Genomic DNA, 24,268 nt, shown 5'->3' on the forward strand with positions numbered 1-24,268 from the left:
TTTTTTGGAGTAGGAAAAGTCCTTCCTTAGGACCTGTGTAAAGAGTTCAAATTCAGTTCCATAGGGTTGTGTAGTTTAGCAGACTTAGGTCCAGTGATGCCATAAAAATAGCTAGAGAATATGAGAGGAACTGCTATTGTCAAAAAGAACACAAAAGAGACAGTAGAGGAAAGCTTACAGAATATGTCTGAATAAATTGGAGAAGTATCTGGGGGTGGGAATGGGGTTTGAAATTACATACTTACCTTTGCCATCATGGCTGAATAGGAAATATACAAAGCATCATCTTCTAGTTTGCTGGAGGAAGAAAAATGTCATTCACAGTGATTATTATGAAGGTTTAAAATCTCTTGCAGTACTGTCAGAATGCAGGTCCCATTTTCCTCAAAGAGAGAGATATGCCTTATCCACCTCATTTCCTTGTGAATTCCTTGTTAAAATTCATATGTATATACAGGTGAGTAAGGTCAATAACGTATTTTACTATTGATAAATAGGTGCAATGTCTGACAGAGCACTAGAAAGGTGAATGGAAAGGTCAGTTACCTGGCTGAAACAGAGCCACTTCATTGAATAAAAGATAGCAGAATTCAACTCTATAGGATGATCATGGCAGTTCTACGCACGTGCCCAGAACTGGGCCCAGAACTAACTTCAGTTAAAGCTGTTCCAGTTTTTAAGGGACTATCTAATTAAGTAAATCAATAATCACATGGAAGACTATGTAAGAATACTTTGCCTTTGTCTTCTAAGTGTGAACAAGGCAGAAACTGGCATTAATAGGAATTCAGACTATTTGCCATGATTTTCTGACCCTTTTATAACATAGCATATAAAAAGATTATGAATACCTGCTAACAATAAGAACAGTTAACTACTACAGTAAAAGCTCTGTTATCTAGCATCCCTTGGGAATGGGGGATGCCAGATAACAAAAAATGCAGGTTAATTGAGCGGCCTGAACAGGCATCCTTGACCGTTTGTGCCACCGCTTCTCCTAGTACCATAGATTGGAGGAATCATCTTGTCTGTAACAACAGTAACTGATTTGGCCCCATATCTATAAGAAATTGAGCTTGGCAATCATGGGGTTATATAGTCTCTAAATCCCACTTCCACCTGCCAAAAATGTATTAGCAGTACTGAACTGTAGTTGTGCTAAATCATTTTTACAATCACATTCCGATTCAAAAACCATATTTCCTCACATATAACATACACCTTTCCTTCAAAATCAGACCCCCAAAACTGGGGTGTCTGTTTTAAGCAGGAAAGCTGTTTTCTCCACTGGAAAGAAGGACACCTGGAGACACTGTGAATGCCATGCAGCTGCCAAGGTGGCTGTCAAGATGGTGGAATCCTATGTTAACTCTCTCACAGCCACAGCTGTTGGCTGTGCATGTACCTGAAGCAGGAAGAAAGCAGCTGGTAGTGTCATGATGAGGCTTGGGATGTAGAAATTACACTTTATCTACAGCAAATTATATAAAGAACTAGTTACAGTAAAGAAACATTAGTCTTGCTGCTGCTCTTGCAAGGGTTTGGGGCCTAACCATTAGGGGCTATGCGAAGCTTCAGTCTCCGATTCGATTTGGAGGAGATTTGGCAGCCGAATCTCCAAATCGGAATTGAATTGGGAGACCCATTAAAAGGTCTGAATTGAATCTGAAGCCTCCAAATCAATCTGGGAAAGATTCTGAGAGATTCAGATTCAGATCGGCCGGGGACAAGCAGGCACAGTTCGGCGGAGGAGCCGCGGGAGAAACCCCCATGGCTGCCCGCCCGGCCCCATCCCACACCTAGCCCCAGCCTCCCAGCACTTAAAAAATAACAAAAAAAATCTGGCACTCACTGGCTGTAGCAGTGGGGATCAGGGCCTCTGAAGGCTCGTGGCAGAGCCCCCCCATGCAGCGTAGAGCAGTGAGGAGCAGCAGGGATTGCCCCACCACCGCCTGGTACCTGCATGGCACCTGTTGCATTGCACAGGTGTAGCGCAGCTCAGCAGGGCACCATGCACTGTCTGGGAGCTGGGACAGCTCCAGCAGTCAGCCGGAGCTGACCATTGCTCAGCCCCAGCTCCCAGAGTGTGTGCAGCACCCTGCTGAGCTGCGCTGCACTGCACCATGGGGCAACTGCTGTGCGGGTTCCAGGCAGTGGGGGAAATCCCCGCGGCCCCTCACTGCCCCGCATGGCATGGGTGGGCTCTGCCACGAGCCCTCAGGGGCCCTGATCCCTGCTGCTGCAGCCAATGAGTGCAAAGCGCTTAAAAAAATTTTTTTTTTTTGAAGTGCAAGGAGGCTGGGGCTGTGTGGGGAATGGGGCCCGGGCAGGGCAGTCACGGGGGCTTCTCCTGCAGCTCCCCCACTGGAGATAGGCAGCCACAGCCGGAGGAGCCACAGGAGAACCTGCTGCCACCCAGCTGTGCCTGCCTCTCCCCAGCTGATCCGAATCTCCGAATTAGTGCCGAATCTCCAATTCTGATTAGGCCAAATCAAATGGGGACGGTGATTCGAAGCACTGTCCTCCAAACTGGCCAAATCTGAATTGAATACTTCCCTATTCACACAGGCCTACTAACCATGTGTGACACTGACTAGGTCCTCCTGGAAACAGGGTGTCCAGGAAACATGGCACAACAGGAAATTCCTGCTGCCTGCTGCTTCACCAGCCTGTTTCCTTGGATGCCAACCTTCCTGGATGCTCTATACTCCCAGGAACACTTACTCGACGTCACACAGTCAGCTATAACTCTACATTCTACTTTCTAAAAACATAATGCATGTTTTATTTGGGGGCGTGCTGAACACAAGAAAATGTGGTAATATTTTTACTTCTGTTGTCACACTAAATTTACCTTTATGGTGTAATTCTATGATCAATGAAGAGAAAATAAGGCTACAGAAATCAGTCTTATGTAATTTAGAATGTCTCTCTATTTACCTTCTCTCAGTGAGAGCATTGTGACTGAAATAAAGGATAATCTGATGAAGTGGATCAGGATGTTTTTTTTCAGTCTCTTCTTCTTCCTCTTCCTCTTTCCTTGGTGGTGTCTACACAAAGATTTACATTGTAACATTTCATAAGTGGAAACAACACAAACAACAAACTGATCCAGAGAAATCTGAATGCAGCAAAAATAATTATAGTTTCATTCTGTTCAATTTATGTTCTTTTTCCAAAATTGATGATATTCAGCAGTTTGGAACATTTGAAACGTTCTGCTTGTATGGCTATGAAGCATTTACAGTATCTCATTCTGTTACTCTTGTTTGAAAGGAAAGTTGAAGTTTATCCAAGTCAATATGTTGCAAATGAAAGTTATAAACCTTATTCAGCAGAAATTAATCTTTAAACTTCTGTGCCACCAAAGCTAAAGAAAAGGCCTAGCAGAGTTGCTCAGTCGGAATGTCAGCTGGGAAAGCATTTTTTAATAATACCCACAGTCCAATTTTCTAAGGCTCTTAATTAGTCAAACCCAAACTTTCTTTTTTCACTAGAAAAAATTGTTCTCTTTACTGAGTGCTATTACTGTTTTGAATGTTTTCGTCCCATCACAAGCCCTTTTAACATTGAAGCTGGTTGGAAATTTTAAGAGATGTTTTGCTCTGTTTCCTTTTAAATAAGGAAAGAAGTTCTCTCTTTTTCCTTTTACTCACAACTGACTGAACCATTTTTGCTCAAACTTTCAAAATAAAACCACATCCAAGGAGAAACCTAGTATACAAAGTATTAGGAAAGATATTTTTAGAAAGTTATTTGCAAAGGGTTACAGTAAAAAAAGTATTAAAATCAACAACAACTGGTGGTGTTAACTACAAATGCTCATCTGTCTATTCTGGATTTCATACTGCCACCCATCATCACAACATATGAATGCTTTCTATATAAAATGAGCAGCAATAGTGAAGTATCAAGTGGATTTCTTGGAGTCTCTGGTGCTTCTCCCATTCCAAGGTAAAATTTGTTTGAAATAAGGCTTTAGGAAAATGCTTTCTGGGGTTGTTAGAGGTTTAAGAGTGCGTGGGATATCAATTTTGCATTTTTGCAAGTAATATTTTAATGGGAATGTTTTGCAGTCTTCTAAAGATGGTCAGAATCTGTATGGGGCTGACCTCCTCTGAAGTCCAAAGAGTGGACTTCTTGATCCTGGCATTGTTATGACCTTATAATATTCAACTCATCTGGGTCCTAGTTTTCTCTCACTTAAGAAAATGATAACTTTGTAAACAATTCATGATTTTAATATTTTTTCTTTATTTGTGGTTCTTTAATTAAAAATTGAAAGCTTATGAAGGGAAAGGAATAATGTCATTGTTGAATCTGCCTTTCTTTTCCCAAACAAACTGGTGAGAAGGAAAAAGTATGGCAGAAAGTGTGTTAATGGGAAGAAAAACAATACAACACAATGAAGACCAAAGACTGAACAAGTCCCATGACATATGGTCTAATCTTAAATGATAATCCTTGTCTCATCAGGGAAGGGGTGGAGGGTGCTGATATTTTTAATAAGTGAAATAAAGGCCTTACTATAGCTGTCACAAGTAGAAGAATAACATCACCCATAATCTCTCAAAAATGCAAATGCTTTTCCAATATACCAGTGCCTCTTAAAAGGTGTTATATGTTTTCTGTGAAAACCCACAGCAGCTCATGTTGAGTTTAGACCTTAACATATTTTTTCTGGTTTGTAACTGATATCTTCCTTTTCCATAGGGCGTACACAGCAAGGATATTGTATTTTAAACATTTCTAAGATGCCAAAGACGCATCATGAAGAAGGAAGAGAGATATGGTGATCTTTCTGAATGAGAATTAGACTCAGGTTTAGATAACAAAATGCAGAAGGTCACCAATTCTCCACATCCATTATATGTAATGACTGAATTTCTGCTGAATATGGCTACAACATATTTACAATTCATTACAGAGTACCAACAAGAAAATGGCAAAACTTAACTTGCATTAAAGCTTAAAATGTTAAAATAAAGAAAGTATTATGCATCAACAAAAAAATCAAAAGGAGGGAAAAGCATCAATTGTGTTAAGCTTCCAAACAAATAATAATTAACACATAGGAACATAGGAATTACCGTATAGACAAAAGCAGTCCATCTAATCCAGTCCTGTTTTCAAAAGTGAACAATACCATATACTTCAATCAAGGTCATAAACCACCTTTAATGCACTTAAATATGCATTATTAAGATAAGAGGTAAATTTCTTCCCATCCATAGGAAGCAATCAGCTTATGCCCTGAAGTATGAGGATTGTAGTTTTTATAAATGTAGATAAAAAGTATGATACAGAAAATTAAACACAGTTAAAATATGTATAAAAATATATATTAAAATGGGCACTGATACCTAAAGCCCAGTTATGTCAGTACTTACAGCCAAATCCTGAACTAGTTTCTCCTCAAATGAATATTCCTCTGTTTCTATCCAATAGTTCTGATAACCATGGAGGAAGAGGTTAATAGAACGGTGCCTGGGAGGGGGGGTGAAAGTGAGATCAAGAGGGGTAAAAGGAACATAGTATAATAGCTTAGGTGGTTAATGATTAGTAAGGATATGCATTTTGTACAATTTTGATCCTCTGATTGGTCAGTGAAATAAAACCCAAACTAATGGAGATGTTCAGTGGTACATTCATCAGACTTCTGAGAATACTTGGGGTACACTTAGAATGCACATCAAATACCTCCTAATTTCATTATAGTTCTCTGCAGCTGTCTGTTTATACTGGCACTGTGCCTTACTTGTATTGTGATAGCATCAAAAGCCTCTATCTGGATTGAGATACCATCGTGTCATGTGTTGTACAGGCATAGTCTTTAGTCAAAGAAGTTTCAATTATACGATAAAAAAAAACACACAGGAAATACAATGTGACTTGTTTAGAATAGAGAGAGGTAGTTAGCTGTGCTAATTAGAAGGCAGGGCATTGTGGCACTTAGAGATCGACTGAAGCGCTTCTCAGAACCAGTGAGTCTCAATGGTCAGATGTAGTTAGCTGTGTTAGTCTGAAGTCAAGCAAAAGGCAGGATAAATCTGACCCTTACAAACCAAGTTAATAAAAAACAAAACATGTACCATATATAGAACAAACTCTCATGAGATGAAGCTTACTTCGTCAGATATTGTCTCTAAAGCCCTATCTACATGTGCAGGTAAAGGTACGATGGGCTCTAAAGTGCGATTCACAAAATCACACCACCTGACATGCCACACATTTATGGCAGAAAGCGCAATTGTGGGATTGAACTTTACATCTCATTGTGCCTTATTGCTGGTGCCGGGGAAGCCTGATCCTGGGCTCTTCCTGTACCAGCAAGAAGCAAGATCTTATGGCTGGATTCCCCCTTAACTGAGGGGCTCCCAGCCATGGGGCACCCCATTTACCTCCACAGATGGGAGATGCGGCTGCCGCAATCTCCCAGCCTTGGAGATGCGTGAACCCCTAGGGCTGGGAGACTGTAGTTGTGCCCTGCAGCTGCCAGGACCCAGCTGGGGTGTAGCACCAAGAGGTATGCTGCATCTGCAGCTGTGGGACTCTGGGTCCAGGTAGCTGCGGGATGCTGCTGGGAGCCAGAGTCCTCAGCTACAGGGGCTGAGACTCTCCAGCAGTGGTAGCACTTACAGCTCCAGCTGGCAAGGCGGAACGCTGTGTGGCTGGGAGCCCACAGCTTACAGGGCTCTCATCCACAAGGGAGACCCTGTTGCACATGAAAATTAAAACACAAAAGCAACCAGCTATAAAGTTAATACACATTTTTAAGGTCTAGCTTCATAGATGGTTGGAGCTTTTTATGGCATGATAGCTATTTTGCACATGTAGGTGGTCTCAAGGTAACTGTGCAATTAAACAGTTAATTGCATGCCTGTAATGTGTAGGGAGGGGCGGCGGGCAGAAGATGCCACCCTGCCCTGCCTTCTGGCTGTATAAAATAGGTAGATAAAGTTTCATTTTACATTTCCCAACTTTTTAAAAGGTGGGTTCTGAGCAGATGAGCGACGACAATAAGAAATTCTCCATGCTTACAAATGTTAGCGTTTGGATGCACCCTGTTATTCTCTGTGTTTCTCTCTCAGTGCAATAGGGAGAGGATCAGTTTCACACCTTTAGTGCTGCTATTGTTTGAACCGAGACAATGTTTTACAAGCTGAAGTAACAAACAAAGCTTCAAATAATGTAATATTGTGACATTTGTAAGTTGGCATATGAAATAAGCTATCTGCAAAGGAAAGTTTAGCTTCAAACATTTAAAATGCAATGTAAATTGTAGTCAGCTCCTACTACAGAGATAGCTGCACACACACCCACAATTTTTCCTTATTCCTCACATTAACATAGTGCGGGAAACAATTTTTTGTGCATGTATTCACGGAGGTATTTCCAAGCTAACTCATATTTATGCCTAGGCGGGGAGGGCGAAGAGGGTGCGGGGACGATGACGACACACAAGTCACCCAGACAATGTGCATTGCAGTGACAGAAAGGGCAGGCTTGGCTAGAAATCTTAGTAGATGCCTATTGATCATGTTTAGAAGTGATACGTCTATTTTTTATCTGTTGTAACCTTTTTATTCTAATATGCTCAAAGTAAACTGTGTACCATAAACACTTTTTGTAGACCAAATTTCAAATGTTGCTTTTTTCTGAATTATTTCCATGAAACAAAAGTGATTGGCAGTACATTTTTTTTTAAAGTGGAAAAGATGTAATTTTTTATCCTTGCTATAACTCATTATCCTCTGCATAGGGATTTCAGTCTTTACAAAAGAACATCACTTTTCAACTGAGACTATAACCAGGAAAATTTCAACTCAGAAGTCGATTTCTTCCAGAAAATAAATGGTTAAGTAAAAATTGGTTTTTAATTGAAACAGGGCTGGACTTTTATTATAAGCATAAAACTAAACCTAAAATTTTACCATGCTGAGGGGATGCAATATATGTCTACAAACTGATGAATATTTTTTTTATTAAATTAGCATTGGCTGCATTGGTGCACTGAGATGGCAAAATTCATTTGGTGAAGTTGCTACCATAAATATCACTGGCATAACTTTTACTGACATATAACCACAGCCTTTTATTTCAAATGCAAATCTCAATCCCAAATTAAGAAAATAATGTTTTGTCAAATGTTTTGGTCTGAACTGCCCACAGGAATTCATAAATGGAAAAGTATACATTTTACAAAAACCTAGAATCTGGCCCAAGGAACACACAGTACTGGGCATGGTGGGTACTATCACTTGACATGAGCCTGCAAGAGGCTGAGAAGTGAGATGTTTGGGAAAAAATTACATGGAATTCTGTTCCCAGTGGTAAGATTTTTCAGGATACCGCCTATACAACACATGCATATGTTTTATTTAAAAAGACATTTGTTTTTAGATGCACTCTGCACACCCTGTGAAGCAGAGATTGCTTAATTCATCACTTTTGTGTTGGTTTTTTGTATCATAATGACACTACCCTAAGCAAACTGGATGTTAAAAGTTATTAAGTGGGGTGTATACAAGGTAAAATTACAGGCCATATCTGACATACAGAAATAAAATATTCACCTAGTGAGAATATTTTACACACATTATTCATGCTGTGCTTTTGAAACTAAACTATACTTTACTGCAGCATTTTATCAATGGTTCCTAAAGACTGACCAATCAGAATCCCTTCTAAAAATTGTACAAATTCATGTTTTTATGATAACATCAAATCATGGCTGGGAAAGGAATAAGTGCGCGCATAAGGAAGAGGCTCTCCATAGGTTACATTACCGTTAACATGAGTATAAGCCTGTCATACTGAGTTTTTTCATGTACTTTTTCCAGCCAAACACGTTGAAAGGTGCTCAGGAAGAAATTGCTAATTTTGTGTCTGAAGAAAAGCATATAGGTTTTCATTGAAGAACTAACAACAAAGGCACAAGTTAAATTCAGTAAACTAGTAAAAGATAAAGAAGCCTGTATTTGCAAGCTATTTATGAATAACTGTCTTGTGTACTATCTGCTGTATCTCTCAATGCACATGTATATAATGAACAAAAAACAGAATAGTAAAGTGCATTCCTGTAAAGCATCTCAATATTTCTCACATATACCTCAGAGAAAATATACTTATGACTCAGATAATAATTTTCCTCTTCAAAGCAATATTAACTAATTAATAAATAAACAGAAAGAATTAGTATTTCCAAGCACTGGCAATGTTCACTCTTTGAGAAATAAAATTTGTAAAGTTACAATAAGTATTTACTTTGCATCTTGAGCCTCCTCTTAGAAAAAGAAGCACTTGGAATTGGTTTGCAGGGAAATATTAAATAATCTATAATTTTTGGATGCACTGCTTTAACAGAGAGCTGCAAAACAATGCATCAGACATTAAAATGGTCAATGCACTGGAAAACCTTAAAGAAAGACAAATATTTTGTTGGAGAATATCATATTCAAATGGGAGATTAACATGAAAATCACATCTCAAGAATGGATCAGAAGAAGGGGTTTGCAAACACTGAAAGGCATAGCACTTTCTAGGACGAAAAATTGTTTTTACTAATTTGCAGGGGTATCTTTTAAACTCACTCTCTTATTGTTAAATTTGGCATTGACCCTTACACCCCAATATAACAACAAAACAAAAATTAGAAAAAAACCCATATTGATATAGGCATTCACTTGCACAGCTTTCATAATTAATAATTGAAATAAACTTTGAAATAAACTCCCTGGTGTTCAGAGATGTCTTAATGCCACAATCAACATAAATGATGGATTGATAGTTATGTATGTAATTATGTGCATCATGGCATAATAGCTTTATCTTGCTGTCAAAATGCTATGAATTGTCTACAAAATAGCTGTCTGTAGAACATTTAAAAATCATTTTGCACATAGCAATCAGGAAATAAGCCTACAATCTCAACAATTTTTTTCTTGGGACTTTGCTTAGGTATGTTGAGAAGGTAGTAGGTATCAAATACTTGCTCATAATAGCACAGTTTAATAAAAGGTCACACAAACACTGAACACAGAAATACTTAGCTATTCATTTCTCAGCAATATTAGTGAAAATCAGAAGAAACTTAGTCATAGAACCTGTAAGTCTAAGAAGAACTGGGCCTAATATTTCTAACATGGAACAGATTCAGCAGATTAGCCAGCTTTCTACTTCAAAGAGTATTACTTCATATTTTGTTGAAAATGCAGAATGCAGTAATAGTTCTCTTCATCTGCATTTAAGTGAGGGTCACACAAACATGCCTAGGATAAGTTTATACAGGGATAATCCTCCCTAGAACAAGGGTTGGAATAGATGACTTCCTGAGTGCCCTCCATGCTCTATTTTTCTGATTCTCTGATCTCCCATCCTCTAGACAGGCACTTGCCAATTTCAGGGAAATGTGTTTTTTTAAACAGAAAATATAAGACAGCTTATTCTTTGTATCATTTGGCTATTAGTTTTGGAGGTTATAAGTATATCCTGGCCTAAGTAAACTCTGAATAGTTTTTAATAGAGAATGTGCTTATCAAGAAGTACCCACAAATCGCTGATATACTGAAATGTCCCCTCAATTCTCCCAATGTTTTGCTCCTTTCTGTTCTACTCATTTGTTACAACAAAAACCTGGTATGTTGTTACATTTTATTTAAGTCTTCCCTTTTCCCTTCTTTACATTCTTCTCAGAATAATATGGTAAACACTTTTCTACCAAGTAGCCTATCCACGGTAGATCTAGAAAGATGACGAGTTGGCTGCAGATACATTGGAGGATAGAGCTAGGATCCAGAATGACCCAGATAGAGTGGATAAATGGTCTTCAATCAGGAGGTGAGATTCAACAAGGACAACTACAAAGTCCTGCACTTGGGACAAAATGACTGCATGCACAAATACAGATGACAGAACGACTGGGTAGGCTACAGTACTGCAGAGAAGGACCTGGGAGTTAAAATAGACTATAAGCTGAATATGAGCCCAAAGTGTACTCTTGTTGCAAAAAAACCCAACAGCATCTTGTTTTGTATTAACAGGAATGTCACTTGCAAATCAAGGGAAGTGATTTTTCTGCTCTATTCAGCAGTGGTGAGGCTTCACAGGGAGTATTGCGTCCAAATTCTGGGGCCTATATTTCAAGCAGAATGTGATGGTTTGGAGGGAATCAGAGCAACAAAAATGGTTAGGGGACTGCGAAGCAAGACTTATGAGTAAAGGCTGAAAGATTGAAGGTTATTTAGTCTGGAGAAGAAAAGACTTAAGACAGGATGTGATAAATCTTAAAATACCTGAAGGGTGATTAAAGAGAAGATGGAGATGGACTTTTCTCTATGTCTATAGGGGACAGGACTAGGAGCCATGGTCTCAAGCTTCAGCAGTAGAAATTTAGGTCAAAGACTAGGAGAAACTTTCTGATTATGAAGGTGGTTAAAGCATTAGAACAGGCTACCTACAGAAACTCCATTTTTGGAAGCTTTCTAGAGCAGGTTAGACATGCTTGACTGAGAGGGTTTACTCAGGAATGATCCTGCCTTGAGCAGGGGGCTGGACTTGATGACCTTATGAACTTCCTCCTCATAGTACAAGCAATTTTCAATTGGTCCTAAAGTGGTAAACCTAAATTTCTTCTCAAGATTTATAGCTGCCAGGACACTCATCCAACTTCAGACATACAAAAACATTTTAATAATTTAATTGATATTAATTTTTTAAGATGCAGATGGAATGCATTTTGTTAAACACTTTAAAAACACTCTGTAAACTGTGGCTGCTTGCAGATGTAAACCCCACCCCCCAAAATGGTGTTTTAGTTTAAACTCAGGGCATTCCCATGCCAAGCCCTGGAGTGCATTCCCAGGAGAGTCAGCGCCTTAGCTGGACCCGGCTTGCCTGATGTGTGTATAGACTGGGTGCTTTAGTGGGGCTTTTTAGTGCTTTTACCTAATAGCTGATTGAATCAGCTTTAGATAAAAGCTCCAAAAAGCCCTGCTGAAGTGCCCGATCTATATAGATCTATACTGCTGTTTCTTCTGGTAAAGTACAAAGCATTTTTTTTAAACATTTCCAAACAGCCAAAGTTCATTAAACATGAATAGTTTCCTTTCTCTGTGTGGAAGAAACCAAATTCATCTAACACACACATGCTCATTGGAGGAAATGCATTCTGTTAGAAAATGAATGTTTTCCAACTTTCAATAAGAGGTCTCCTGAGAGACCCTAAACAAATTTGGGAGAGCACAGTGCAAAGGACAAACATGGTGGGAATTAAACAAATGGCATGACAATAGATCTGTCCCTTACCCAAATGGAACAGGATTCTGAAACAGTTGTTGACCATACCGTCAACGAGTTGTTGACCATACTGGAAGGAAAGGTGCATGGTTTGGAGGCACAATTATCTGGCTATTAAGGCATTAATGAAAGTGAAGATATCCTGGATGGAAATCATGCATCCCTACAACAGACCCAATAAAGAGAGAAATCAAAGTGGAACTCGGCAAAGCTGAGAATGAAGAAGACAGCTGGCAGTTTATGAATACCAGGAGAAGGCAAACTAGAATATTCAGTACAGCTAGAAGCAAGAGATTACTTTCAGGTTCTCAACACAGCTACTACATAATGAATCTTACATGATACATGTGGCAGAAGGGGAGACTAGCAGACCCATTACTTAAAAAATAAGATGTACATATCTTTAGGGATCAAGGGCCCATGTGTAGAATACCCAAGAATATGAGAAGAATGATATTGGTGGTGGTCAGGGACTGACTCCTATGAAGGACAGAGGCATCCAATTGATGGCATGCCCCTCCTATCTGAGAGATGTGTTGCATGGCATGATGAAGAGGTAGGAGATCCTCTAACCACTTCCCCTTCCCGCTTATCCATTTGGTAACATGTAACAGCCGACAATGCTGCTAGTTATGACCCTTAGTAGATGAAGGTAAATGCATGAACCACTAGTCAAAGAAATAAGTTGTCTTCTATACCTGTGCTAATGCCAGGTACACTGTACAAGAGGAGAAAACAATAAAGATAAACTGGAAGTCATGGCATGTAAGGAAAACTATGACTTTTTTGGCATTACAAATACTATTTCTATTACCGGGAGTAACTTTTTCTAAGGGAAAAAGGGAGGAGGCATTGAATTGTATGTCAAAAGCATATACCAGTGATTCTCAATGACAGCGCTGCTCCATTGCCAGGTGCTGCTACATTGCTTGCCACACCTGTTTTCAGGAGACACTGTGTGGAGTGAGACAAGGCAACAGCAGTGACGGGAGGGAGCATTTTGCTGTAGACCAGCCTGATGGAAAGGGCTGCCATGAGGCTTCTACTGCTGGCCTGCCTGAGAGCTCAGACTGGCCACGTACAGGATATAGTAAGTTATAGTAAGTGCTGCACCTGCCCTTACACTTCCGCGTGGAGGGTGAGTGCCCTCTGGGCTTTATGCATCAAGGCAAAGTCAGGGGGGCATGTTAACCTTGTGTACCCACATTCACAGAAGGTGCTGCTAAATTCAGAAAATTGGTGGAGGGTGCTTTGAATCTAAAAAGTTGAGAACCACTGGCATACACATTTGCTTTTTGGTCTAAAATGAGGGGTGTGTTAGATGTCAGGAGTATCCAGGTAAAGGAATAAAAGGAGTAAAAATAGGGATATTATTGTGGAAGTCATTTGATATTTTGATATGCACCCCCACAACAAGAGAAGGAAGCCAATGACAGAGTCTATGAATTGATTATCAGGATCATCCAGAACATATGAAAAAGTAGTAATAGACTTTAACTAACTCAATACAAGCTGGAAGAAGAATACAGCCAAACGTAAAATGTCCATCAAGTTTCTGATGTGTGGTTGGCAAATTTATGGTCAAGGAAGTTGAGGCATTGACTGGGTAGTAGGGAGATGAATTATTTTACATTCAATTTTAACCAATAAGTAAGAATTGGCTAGTTAGGTAGCCAGCAACCTGGGTGGAAATGATGCTGAATTTATAGAGTTCATGGCCCTAAGAGCAAGGCTGGTTAAAAAATAAGGAAGATGACCTTCAGAAAAACAGATTTTAACAAATGCACAAAATAGTAGGTGAGGTCTGATACACTGATGGATAATTTAAAAGAAAAAAAGAAGTGGAGGACTGTTTGTTTCCAAAAGATATATCAGAAGCACAATTGCAAAACTGTCCAAAGAATAAGAAACAGGAGAAATTACAAGAGACTGACACAGCTGCACAAGGAATATTTTAAATAACCTGAATATCAAAAGATAGACAGTCATTAAAGATATATAGAAAGTTACAGCATAAGAATGTAGGCACAAAATAAGGAAGAGAGATGCAGCCACTTACACTTGTAAGAGGATGTTAAAAGCAACAAGAAGTTGCTCTAAGTACATCAGAATAAAAGAACGATAAAAAGTGTAGGTCTGTTGTTTCATGGTGAAGGTGAATGATTAATAATGGAAGACACTAAGAAGGTCAAGCTGCTCAGTACTTGTTTTGCTTCTGTCTTTACAAAAATGTAACTGTTAATTGATGGTTAGCAAAACAAATATAAAAAAGGGGGAAAGGATGCAGATGAAGATGAGAACATCAAGTAATATTTGACTTTTTGAATGAATTCAAGTCATGGGTATATGAAGATATTTGTATCCCTTAGCAATTATTACTGGGAAAACAGGTGTAGTCCCATAAGTCAGAAGAAAAACAAACAGAGTGCACATCATTAAAAAGGTGGTGGGTAGGGAGGATAATCCAGAGAATTATAGTTCAGTCAGCCTGGCTTCAGTATATGAAGTTATTTAAAAATATTCTAAAATAATCAATTTAGAAGCATTTAGACAACAAAAAGGATTATTTGCAATAACAAGGATTTGTTAAGAACAAATTATGCCAAACCAAACTAATTTTCTTCTTTGATAGGATATTTGGATTGGTGGATAAAAGGAATATTGTAGATGTAACATATTTTTAATACAGTAAGCTTTTGACATGTGCCACGTGGCATCTTCACAAACAAGCTGGACAAATATGGACTAGAAGGAACAATCATTTGATGGATATACAATCACAGCAGATCCTTAGTTATCCAAACCCTCTGGAAAACCCATGCTGAAAAGCTATTTGGAGAGCTGAATTCCTTTGGGTAAGTGACACTGTGGCATCTTATGAGGATATTATATACCAACACATGATATATAACAGAAATCCATATCAGACTTAAGAATAGATACCATATTTACTTGAATACAAGACAAAGTCTCTCCCCTCCCCCACGCATGGGGAAAAAACTCCTTGTCTTACATTCGCATACAAGGAAACTACATTAAATACATTATCTATGATAAAACAGCTGCCAAAAGAAACAAGCGCTCAGTAATAGAAACCAACCTTTAAGCAGTGAACACTGAGCATACCTATAAAACTTGTGAACCACATTGGGCAAATGTACTGATGAGAACCTTTTTTTTTCAAATGGAAATGTTTTCGTGTTCCAAGCCATATCAGCCAAATCAATTCCAAATCCGTTAGTCTGCCCAGAACCATAAGTGGCCCTACTACCGGCAAACATTCTCCATCTCCACCTGGGGCTTCAGATGTTTCCATATCATTTGGCAGACATCCTACTTAAAGGCCCAAGCCTGGAAGCTTGGGGTTCAGATGCCCCTGCCTTTCGCTTGCCCTCAGCTGTAAGGCCACAGGAACAAGCGAGTAGTATATAAAGTAGTCTTAAAGCCAAGATCTTCCCACGTGAGAGCAAATGGGAGGTTAACTATACATTATCTCCATAGGTACTACCCTGTGGCAGAAAAGTGGTTATGCCCAGCAGCTAGAAAGACTGCCTTAGTGGTCACAGTATTTGCCCTGCCAGGTAAGGACAGGTTAGTGCAGCCCACTGTAATAAGATCCATGGTACTGCCCATTGTGCACAGTCCCCCTCAGTGCTCTCTTTCAAGTCATGGCGAGCCACTGCACTGAATATATTTTGATTTCCTCTTCACTCTGAAAGCCAAGTTGTGCCTTTCCTTCCCATTTCCAGTGATTCCTGTTTCATCACCAGCCTTAAACGTCTGGCAAACATAATCAAATAGGGTCCCCAAAAATTCACCCAGAATCCCACTGTCACGCCTCCCACCTATGGACACCACCCCACCCCTGGACTAGTGTGGTCCCACCCTTCATGGGTGAAGCTGGACCAGGTTGCCTTGTGCCTCATCTGCATCTAATTTTTTGGAGGATCTCAGGACTCATGACAAGACTATCTGGTTCCAGTCATAGGTGGTGGCCTAATTAGCCAATGGATCCTTTGTGGGGATATCTGGAGTACATATATATACACTGAACAGTGCTGAGCTATGGGGTCACCATGGCTTGAAACACTGTTGACTCTGCTGGGGCCCAGCCCAGTGGCTTGGTAAGCCATAAGCTTTTTGGCCTTAGCTTAATATTATGCATAGGTTGTGCTATATATAAGTAGGTTCAGAAGTGCTGCTTAAAAGTATATTTATGGAGTACCTGTGCTAAAACTTGCAGCAGTTTTAGAAAAGGTAAAATGTATCAATTCTGGATGAACTAAGTCTATGGATAGCTGTAGTAATTCCCCCCCCCCCCCCATTATTTCCATGTGCTCATGGAGAGCAGGGTCTGAGGTGGGTTAAGGGATGAAGAGGGAAGAAGGTGGGGGGAACAGAAGTTAAGGGGGCTACCTGACCATCCAGATTTACTTTCCCTGCTGTGGCAGTGGGAGGGGGACAAATTCAAGGCAAACGGTCAATAATAAGTTTCCATACCTGAAAAATTATAAAAATGTAAATATTTTCCATATATATAATCTAATTATTTGGGGGTCGCCTTATAGTCATGGTCATCTTATATTCAGGTAAATAAGGTATATTAAATACAGCAAAGTTTAAGGCAAGTTACAAGTCTGAGAGTAGAAATACAATATTGTATTAAGTGAAACAGAATACTATACAGTCCCAACAGTTACAAATTATAGTACTGTATCACACTTTAAATATACAGAACTATATTAAATAAAGTTTTAAAACAGAATAGTTTATTACACAATACCAAGAGTTAGTTAAAAAAAAGTTACTGTTTGGATAACGGAGGATGTGCTATAGCTGAAAGACTGCAGACAATGAGTACGTTGATATTAAACTAGGAAGAGGTTTTGAGAGGAGTTCTGCAAGGTTCTAGGTCCATTGCTGTTTAATATTTTTATTAATTACTCAGATGAATGAGTGGAGAGGATGCATATCAAATTTGCAGATTATGCAAAACTGGATGGGGTTAGAAGAAATTTGGAGGATAGACTTCAAATCCAAAAAAGATCATGATAAATTGAAGATCTGGGCAATGAGTAATAAAATGAAATTTAATATGAGCAAATGTAAGGTACTTCACGAAAGAAGGAAAATAAAACAAGAAAATGGGGGGATAGCTAGCTGGACACTACATTGTTGAGATGGATCTGTTGGCTATAGTGGATCACAAATTAAACATGAAACAGCAATATGATGCTGTTGCAAGAAAGGCAAATGCTGTCTTGGGTTGTTTTAACAGAAGCATCATATCCAAGATGCATTAAATAACAATGCCTTTCCTCTCAGTACTAGTTAAATCTCAAATAAAATATTGTGTACAGTTTTGGATACCACATTTTAAGAAGAATGTTGACAATTAGACAAGAACCAAAGGAGAGCAATGAAGATGATCAGAGGACTGAAAAGCAGGTGATATGAAGAAAGCTTGAAGGAGCTGGGGATGCTAAGTCTGGAGAAAAAACAAATTTTACGGGGTGATATGATAGTAATTTTAGATATTTGAAATTTGCCATAAAAAGTATGATGAACAATCATTCTCCCTACCTGCTGCGGGTAAGCCAAGAAGCAATGGATTTAAACAACAGGAAGGCAGATTCAGTTTAAAGCTTAGGAAAAACTTCCAAAATATCAGAGCAGCTAGATATTAGAACAAATTACCTGGCAAAATTGTAGACTCTTTCACAGGTGACTTATAAGAAGAAACTAGACAGGCATGTGTCAGGTAAAACCTGTTCTGTCTGAGAATGGGATTGACTAGATGACTTTTTTTCCAGCTTTATGAGTCTAAGTTAAATGAGCAAGGCTAAAGCCTGAAAACACAAGTCCAGAATTCCAAATTGCTATGCTCTGCCCCCACAGCACACATAATAGTTTGCATGAATTTCAGAGGCCCACCCCAACGTAGCTAAAAATTGAGTCTCCCAAGCTAAGCAGTAAAAGCTTTCATAGGGGTGAGAACAGAGAGGGACATCCACAAAAAAGAAAGCTAAAAATAAAGGGAAAAAATACTATGGGGGTGAGAATCAGGAGAATGATGGACAGAAAAGGACAGAAAGGAGAAAATGGACAGAAATGCCTAGGCACAGCTGCCTGGAGTATACCAGCGGCCATAGGAGATAAAAATTGGTAAAAAACAAACAAACCCCACCCCCAAAAAACTGAAGTATGCCTTTGTGAAGTAGTGTATTTCCTACACTGGCTTCTTCAATTTAATTATTTGACATAAAAACCTATTTTCTTACCCAGAGGAATGAATTAAATAAGAAACTCTATGACAAGTATTCAGTGGACATTTCAAATGTGTGTAAACAGCTTTCTAAGCATGCCAAAGCACCAAAGATTAGTTTGGTCAAAAGTAATGTAAATACATGTAAATGCCCTTAGGTTTTGTTATTCTTATTAAATTCAGAAAGTCACAGCAATGTCCAATTATAGAAGCTCTGCCAAATCAACAAATTTTGATAATAAATTTAGATGCAGTGAGTGTTAAGAAATTCCTGCTCTTCCTTGAAGTGCTTGCTCCCCAGTAAAGCTCATGAATAAATGAACCTTTAAAGCATCTACCTTGGCAGATTGTACAATGGTGCCATCCTAAAACAAGCGACAACAGCCCTTTTGCGTTGTTTTGACAGGAGTTTGTGCCAGACAGCTTTCTTCGATCTTAGTGGTTGTTCAACCTATGAGAAAACACTTCTTTCAAAATGTGCAGCATGAATACTTCAAAGTTTGTTACAGTTAATATATTTGACTAGTATGCCTGCAAGATAAATGAACTAATTGCTATTACAAAGCTTCCTATCTTCTGAGAAATGTTGTTTTAAATGAAAAATCACTCTTTAAAAAACTTAGGGTCATAGAAAATAGCTCCCAAATTTGCATAAAGACCACCCTTTGCTGTCAGCAAATCTCATACATGGGACTCAAGGTACAATTTCCATATTTATGTGCAACTCTGCATGTATAGTCCCTCTATGAACAATTTTTCCACTATCAGTTGTGCATGAAAATAAGATCTTTTTAAATGGACAGAATGCAAGTCAGACACAAAGGCCTTCTTGTATTTAACTTATATCATTTGAATGTACTAAAGGTGTCAAAATTGCTAATGCAATTATTTTCACATAGAGAAATGAAGGACAGATTGACATCTCTTTGGAAAAAAGATATTAAAACCATACTCACACATCTTTAAAAAATGCAAACCTGTTCACTACAAAGTGCTGAATTCCAATACTGGGGCTGGGAAACTGTTTACAGAATTCAGCAGGGGTAAGCACAATTGCCACAGCAATGGATTAAGCAGAACTTTGATACTTTGGGAGATGAAATTAATTAAAAATGTATAAGACATACATTTTAGCTTTAACTAGAAACTGATGTTCAATGATTACATTTGCTAAAGCAACCAAGTGATCATCTGGACTGCCAGAGAACTTCACCTCTTGATCTAAGTTAAATTAACTACAAGATAGATGGATCCTTATCACCTGTTCAAGGTGAAAGAGAGCTGCTGAAATCCTCTGCACACGTTCCACAGTCTTCTCAGGATCAGGGGGCTCATCACTTTTCATAATGTCCTTATACAGGTTTAACTGCCATTTCACAGCTGGATCTTCAGACTAAAAATAAACATTTCCTATCTTATTAAAAATGTTTTCAAGAATTGGGCTTTTTATATCCCTTAAGGTGAGAAAACCTGACTGATTTAAAATAATGACTACCACTACTACTGCTACTGTTATTAGTCACGTGGCTAAGGAAGTTTAGAAACAATATCTTATTTTTCCCCTTCTGGTAAACCTCCTATCTGTCTCTACTGTTCATAAGCATGGCATTTGTTCTACTTGAACAGCTGGACCCAGACTCTACAGCAAGTGCTCTGTGTGGTTTCATGGATCCCGGTAAAGTAGTCTGGAAATTCTGTGATGTCTTCAAATAAATTAAAAATATGGAGGCTAATATAAAAATAAGTATGGGAACCGTATTTTTAGAAGAGTGTACTAGATTCAAATCTACAAAATTATTATTTTCTAACTTGCACAGTTCTATAGGGATTATTGAAACCTAAAAATCTAGGAAACTAGAAAAAAAAACTGATTTGATAAATGGAATAGTACAATTTCAAATTTCTGAGGTTTTTCTATATTTTCATTTTGAGTTTCATCTAACCTCAGATTCATTTTTTATATATTACCTTTTCCTGCAAATGCAAGTTGTTAAGTAAATGTTCTTTGACTTCTTCATCTGTGTCTCGCTGCAGAAAGAGATAAAAACCTTTACTTTCTGCCTGACATTCATCTAATAAAAACATAGTTTTTTTATATTCTACATTTAATTCAAAGTACTGGAACATTATGTTAAGTACATACAATTTGGGGGTGGGGGGTGGGGAAGTGTTTAGAAAGCGCTTAGGTTGTAGCCATAAAATACTGGCCAAAATCTAAGGAGAATTAAATGCTAACAAAAGATTTCTTGGGATTTGGTTCTGTGACAACCACATAAAAACAGATTGCCATTTTTCCCATATAAGTTTATATACACACACAATTGTTTGCACATTTCCACTCATATCCTGTAGGTGTATTTCCCATATGACATATTGCAATATTTAATATGTACTAACAACTTAGGCATCTATGGCTACAACTGGGGAACAGATACGAGGCCTTGGCAGCGCTGGTGGAGAAGGACAAAGGGGATGCCTCCAGTAGGGATGGTGCCACTCCACACACGACACAGATGGCACCGAGGGGGTGCACCACAAGGAAGAAACTCCAGGTCCTTGTCATCAGGGATTCCATCCTAAGGGGAACGGAGGGTCCCATCTGTCAGCCTGAGAACATGGCACGAGAGGTCTGCTACATGCCAGGGGCTAGGGTTCATGATATCACAGAGAGAATCCCAGCCTACATTCGACCCTCAGACCAGTACCCCCTGGTTCTTATCCATGTGGGAACAAATGACACGGCCAGAGGCAACCCAGACTGCATCATGAAGGACTTCGAGGCCCAGGGGGCCAAGCTCAAGGAGACGGGTGCACAGGTCGTATTCTCCTCTAGTCTCCCGGTGAGTAGACAGAGATGGCAACATGAGGCCTGCATTGGCGAGGTCAACCAATGGTTATGGAGTTGGTGCCACCAGGCAGGCCTCGGGTTCCTGGATAACGACCAGGACTTTTGCGCAGGGGGCTTGCTTGGGTGGGATGGGCTACACCTCTCCCCTAAAGGCAAGCTTGTCTTCTCTTCCAGGTTGGTTGATCTCGTGTGGCACGCTTTAAACTAGCTTCGCCGGGGGACGGGGCCACAGGAGGACTTGAGGACACCTCCCAACCAAGACAGGTGATGTGCACAAGGAATACCCAGGTACATGACAGGATTCCCAGATAACCCTGGGAATCGGGGGTGGCACATGCACCAATTCATAGCCTTAAATGCCTCTACACCAATGCTCATAGTATGGGGAATAAGCAGGTGGAACTTGCCCTCCAGATAGCTAGTTTAAACCTGGACATAGTAGGGCTCACAGAAACCCGGTGGGATTCATCCCATGACTGGGCAGTTAACATTAGGGGCTATAGACTATACAGCTGGGATAGAGCGGGGAGGAAACACGGGGGTGTGGCGCTCTACGTCAAAAAGCAATACACATCCTCAACTAGCAGGATGGGTTCAGAGGATGGGCAGGCTGAAGTGCTCTGGGTCAGAATACAGGGGGACCATGGGGAAAGGGACTTAACAGTGGGGGTCTACTACAGACGTCCCAACCAAGAATTCTCGTGTCAGCTTGTGGAGGCACATAAGGCAACGGATGTAGTTGTCAGGGGGGTGATCTAAATTACCTGGACATCTGCTGGGAGGAGCAGTCAGTCAGGTTGGAATGCTCACAAAGGTTCCTTGTCAAGATACAGGACCTCCTCTTAACCCTGGAGGTGCACAGTCCCACCAGGGGAAATACCCTGCTGGACCTGGTCCTGGCCACAGGCGATGACCTGGTGAGGGGACTCCAGGTTCTTGACCACCTGGGCGACAGTGATCATTGCCTGTTGGAATTCACCATCCAGCGCAAGGTGTCAAGGGCCTGCAGCAAGGCAGTAGCCCTTGACTTCAAGAGGGCCAACTTCAATGAGTTGAGGAGGTTGGTAGGAGAGGCACTGGGGTCCTGGAAAGTAGGGGAACTGGGTGCCCAAGATGAGTGGTTGTTCCTTAAGGAGAGAATACTCAGAGCCCAAGGGGTGACAATCCCAATGAGAATCAAAGGGGGCAAGAGTGCTCAAAAGCCCCCCTGGCTCACCAAGGGCATTTGGGAATGCCTAATTGCCAAAAAGGAGGTGTACACCCAGTGGAAGGGAGGGGCCAAAGAGGAGTATACCTTCATCACTCAGGTCTGTAGAGGGGCTGTTAGGAAAGTTAAGGCAGATATGGAATTAGGGCTAGCATCAAGGATCAAGGACAACAAAAAGTCCTTTTTTAAATACACAGGGAGTATGAAGAAGGCACCGGGTAATGTGGGGCACTGCAGGATATGTTAGGCAATCTGGTGGTTGCACCAGACAAAAAAGCAGACCTTTTTAACAATTTCTTTGCCTCCATTTTCTTGTGCAGGGACTGGGAGTCCCCCACCGAGATTCGGGACGGACTCACGAGAGACTCCGCCAGCCCTAGGGTCAGGGAGGACCGAGTTAGAGAACTTCTGGAGGGGCTGGACGTGTTCAGATCAGCAGGTCCAGATGCTCTCCACCCCAGGGTGTTGAAGGAATTGGCAGGGGTTAAGTCCCTTTCCCCACGAACACCCTGTATTCTGACCCAGAGCACTTCAGCCTGCCCCAGATGCTCTCCACCCCAGGGCGTTGAGGGCTAATTGCAGGGCCCCTGAGATGGCTTTATGAGCACTCATGGTGCTCTGGCCAGGTGCCGGACAACTGGAAGAGGGCCAATGTGGTCCCCATCTTCAAAAAAGGGAGGAGGGAGGACCTAGGCAACTATAGGCCCGTTAGTCTTACTTCGATCCTGGGGAAGCTCTTTGAGAAGATTATCAAGGAGCACATCTGTGAAAGACCAGCAGTGGAGATAATGCTCAGGGGCAACCAGCATGGTTTCAAGGGGCAGGTCCAACCTGATTGCCTTCTATGATCAAGTCACAAAATCACTGGACGCAGGTGTTGCGGTGGATGTAGTCTTTCTGGACTTCAGGAAGGCCTTAGACACTGTCTCCCACCCCATTCTCATTAAAAAGCTAGGCAACTATGGCACTGATGCCTACACAGTCAGATGGATAGCAAATCGACTGAGAGGCCGCACTCAGAGAGTGGTGGTGGATGGGTCTTATTCGACTTGGAGAGATGTGAGCAGTGGAGTCCCCCAGGGCTCAGTCCTTGGGCCCACACTGTTAAATTTCTTTATTAGCGACTTGGACGAGGGGGTGAAAAGCACCCTGTTTAAATTCGCAGATGACACCAAGATTTGGGGTGAAGTTGGCATGCTAGAAGGGAGGGACATGATACAGCTGGACCTGGACAGTTACAGGGGTGGGTAAATGAGAATAGGATGGGATTCAATACTGACAAATGCAGGGTGCTGCACTTGGGCAGTAAGAACCAGCAGCATACCTATAGGCTAGGGAACTCTCTTCTCAAAAGCACAGTGGCAGAAAGAGATCTTGGAGTCATTATCAATTCCAAGATGAACATGGGCCACCAATAAGAGGACACGGTCAGTAGGGCTAACCGCACCTTGTCGTGCATCCACAGATGCATCACAAGCAGGGCCAAGGAGGTGATCCCCCTCTTCTATGCAAAACTGGTCAGGCCACAGTTGGAGTACTGCATCCAGTTCTGGGCACCGCACTTCAGGAGGGATGTGGACAACATTGAGAGGGTCCAAAGAAGGGCCACTCGCATGATCCAGGGACAGCAAGGTAGACCCTATGAGGAGAG

General features: G+C 40.6%; 1 protein-coding gene across 1 annotated transcript in view; it reads right to left on the bottom strand.

The window, feature by feature from the left end:
• The window catches only part of RYR3 (ryanodine receptor 3), a 557,273-nt gene that overhangs the window by 66,563 nt on the left and 466,442 nt on the right, over nucleotides 1-24,268 (bottom strand). Inside the window, exons 71-76 of the mRNA XM_059723007.1 lie at nucleotides 20,531-20,590; nucleotides 19,824-19,955; nucleotides 18,901-19,013; nucleotides 5,391-5,487; nucleotides 2,941-3,050; nucleotides 246-297 (exon numbers count right to left, since the gene is read on the bottom strand). Coding sequence (XP_059578990.1) covers nucleotides 246-297; nucleotides 2,941-3,050; nucleotides 5,391-5,487; nucleotides 18,901-19,013; nucleotides 19,824-19,955; nucleotides 20,531-20,590 — 564 coding nt within the window. The remainder of the gene's footprint in view (nucleotides 1-245; nucleotides 298-2,940; nucleotides 3,051-5,390; nucleotides 5,488-18,900; nucleotides 19,014-19,823; nucleotides 19,956-20,530; nucleotides 20,591-24,268) is intronic.

Source organism: Alligator mississippiensis, chromosome 2 (assembly GCF_030867095.1).
Source record: "Alligator mississippiensis isolate rAllMis1 chromosome 2, rAllMis1, whole genome shotgun sequence".
Taxonomy (NCBI): Eukaryota; Metazoa; Chordata; order Crocodylia; family Alligatoridae; genus Alligator; species Alligator mississippiensis.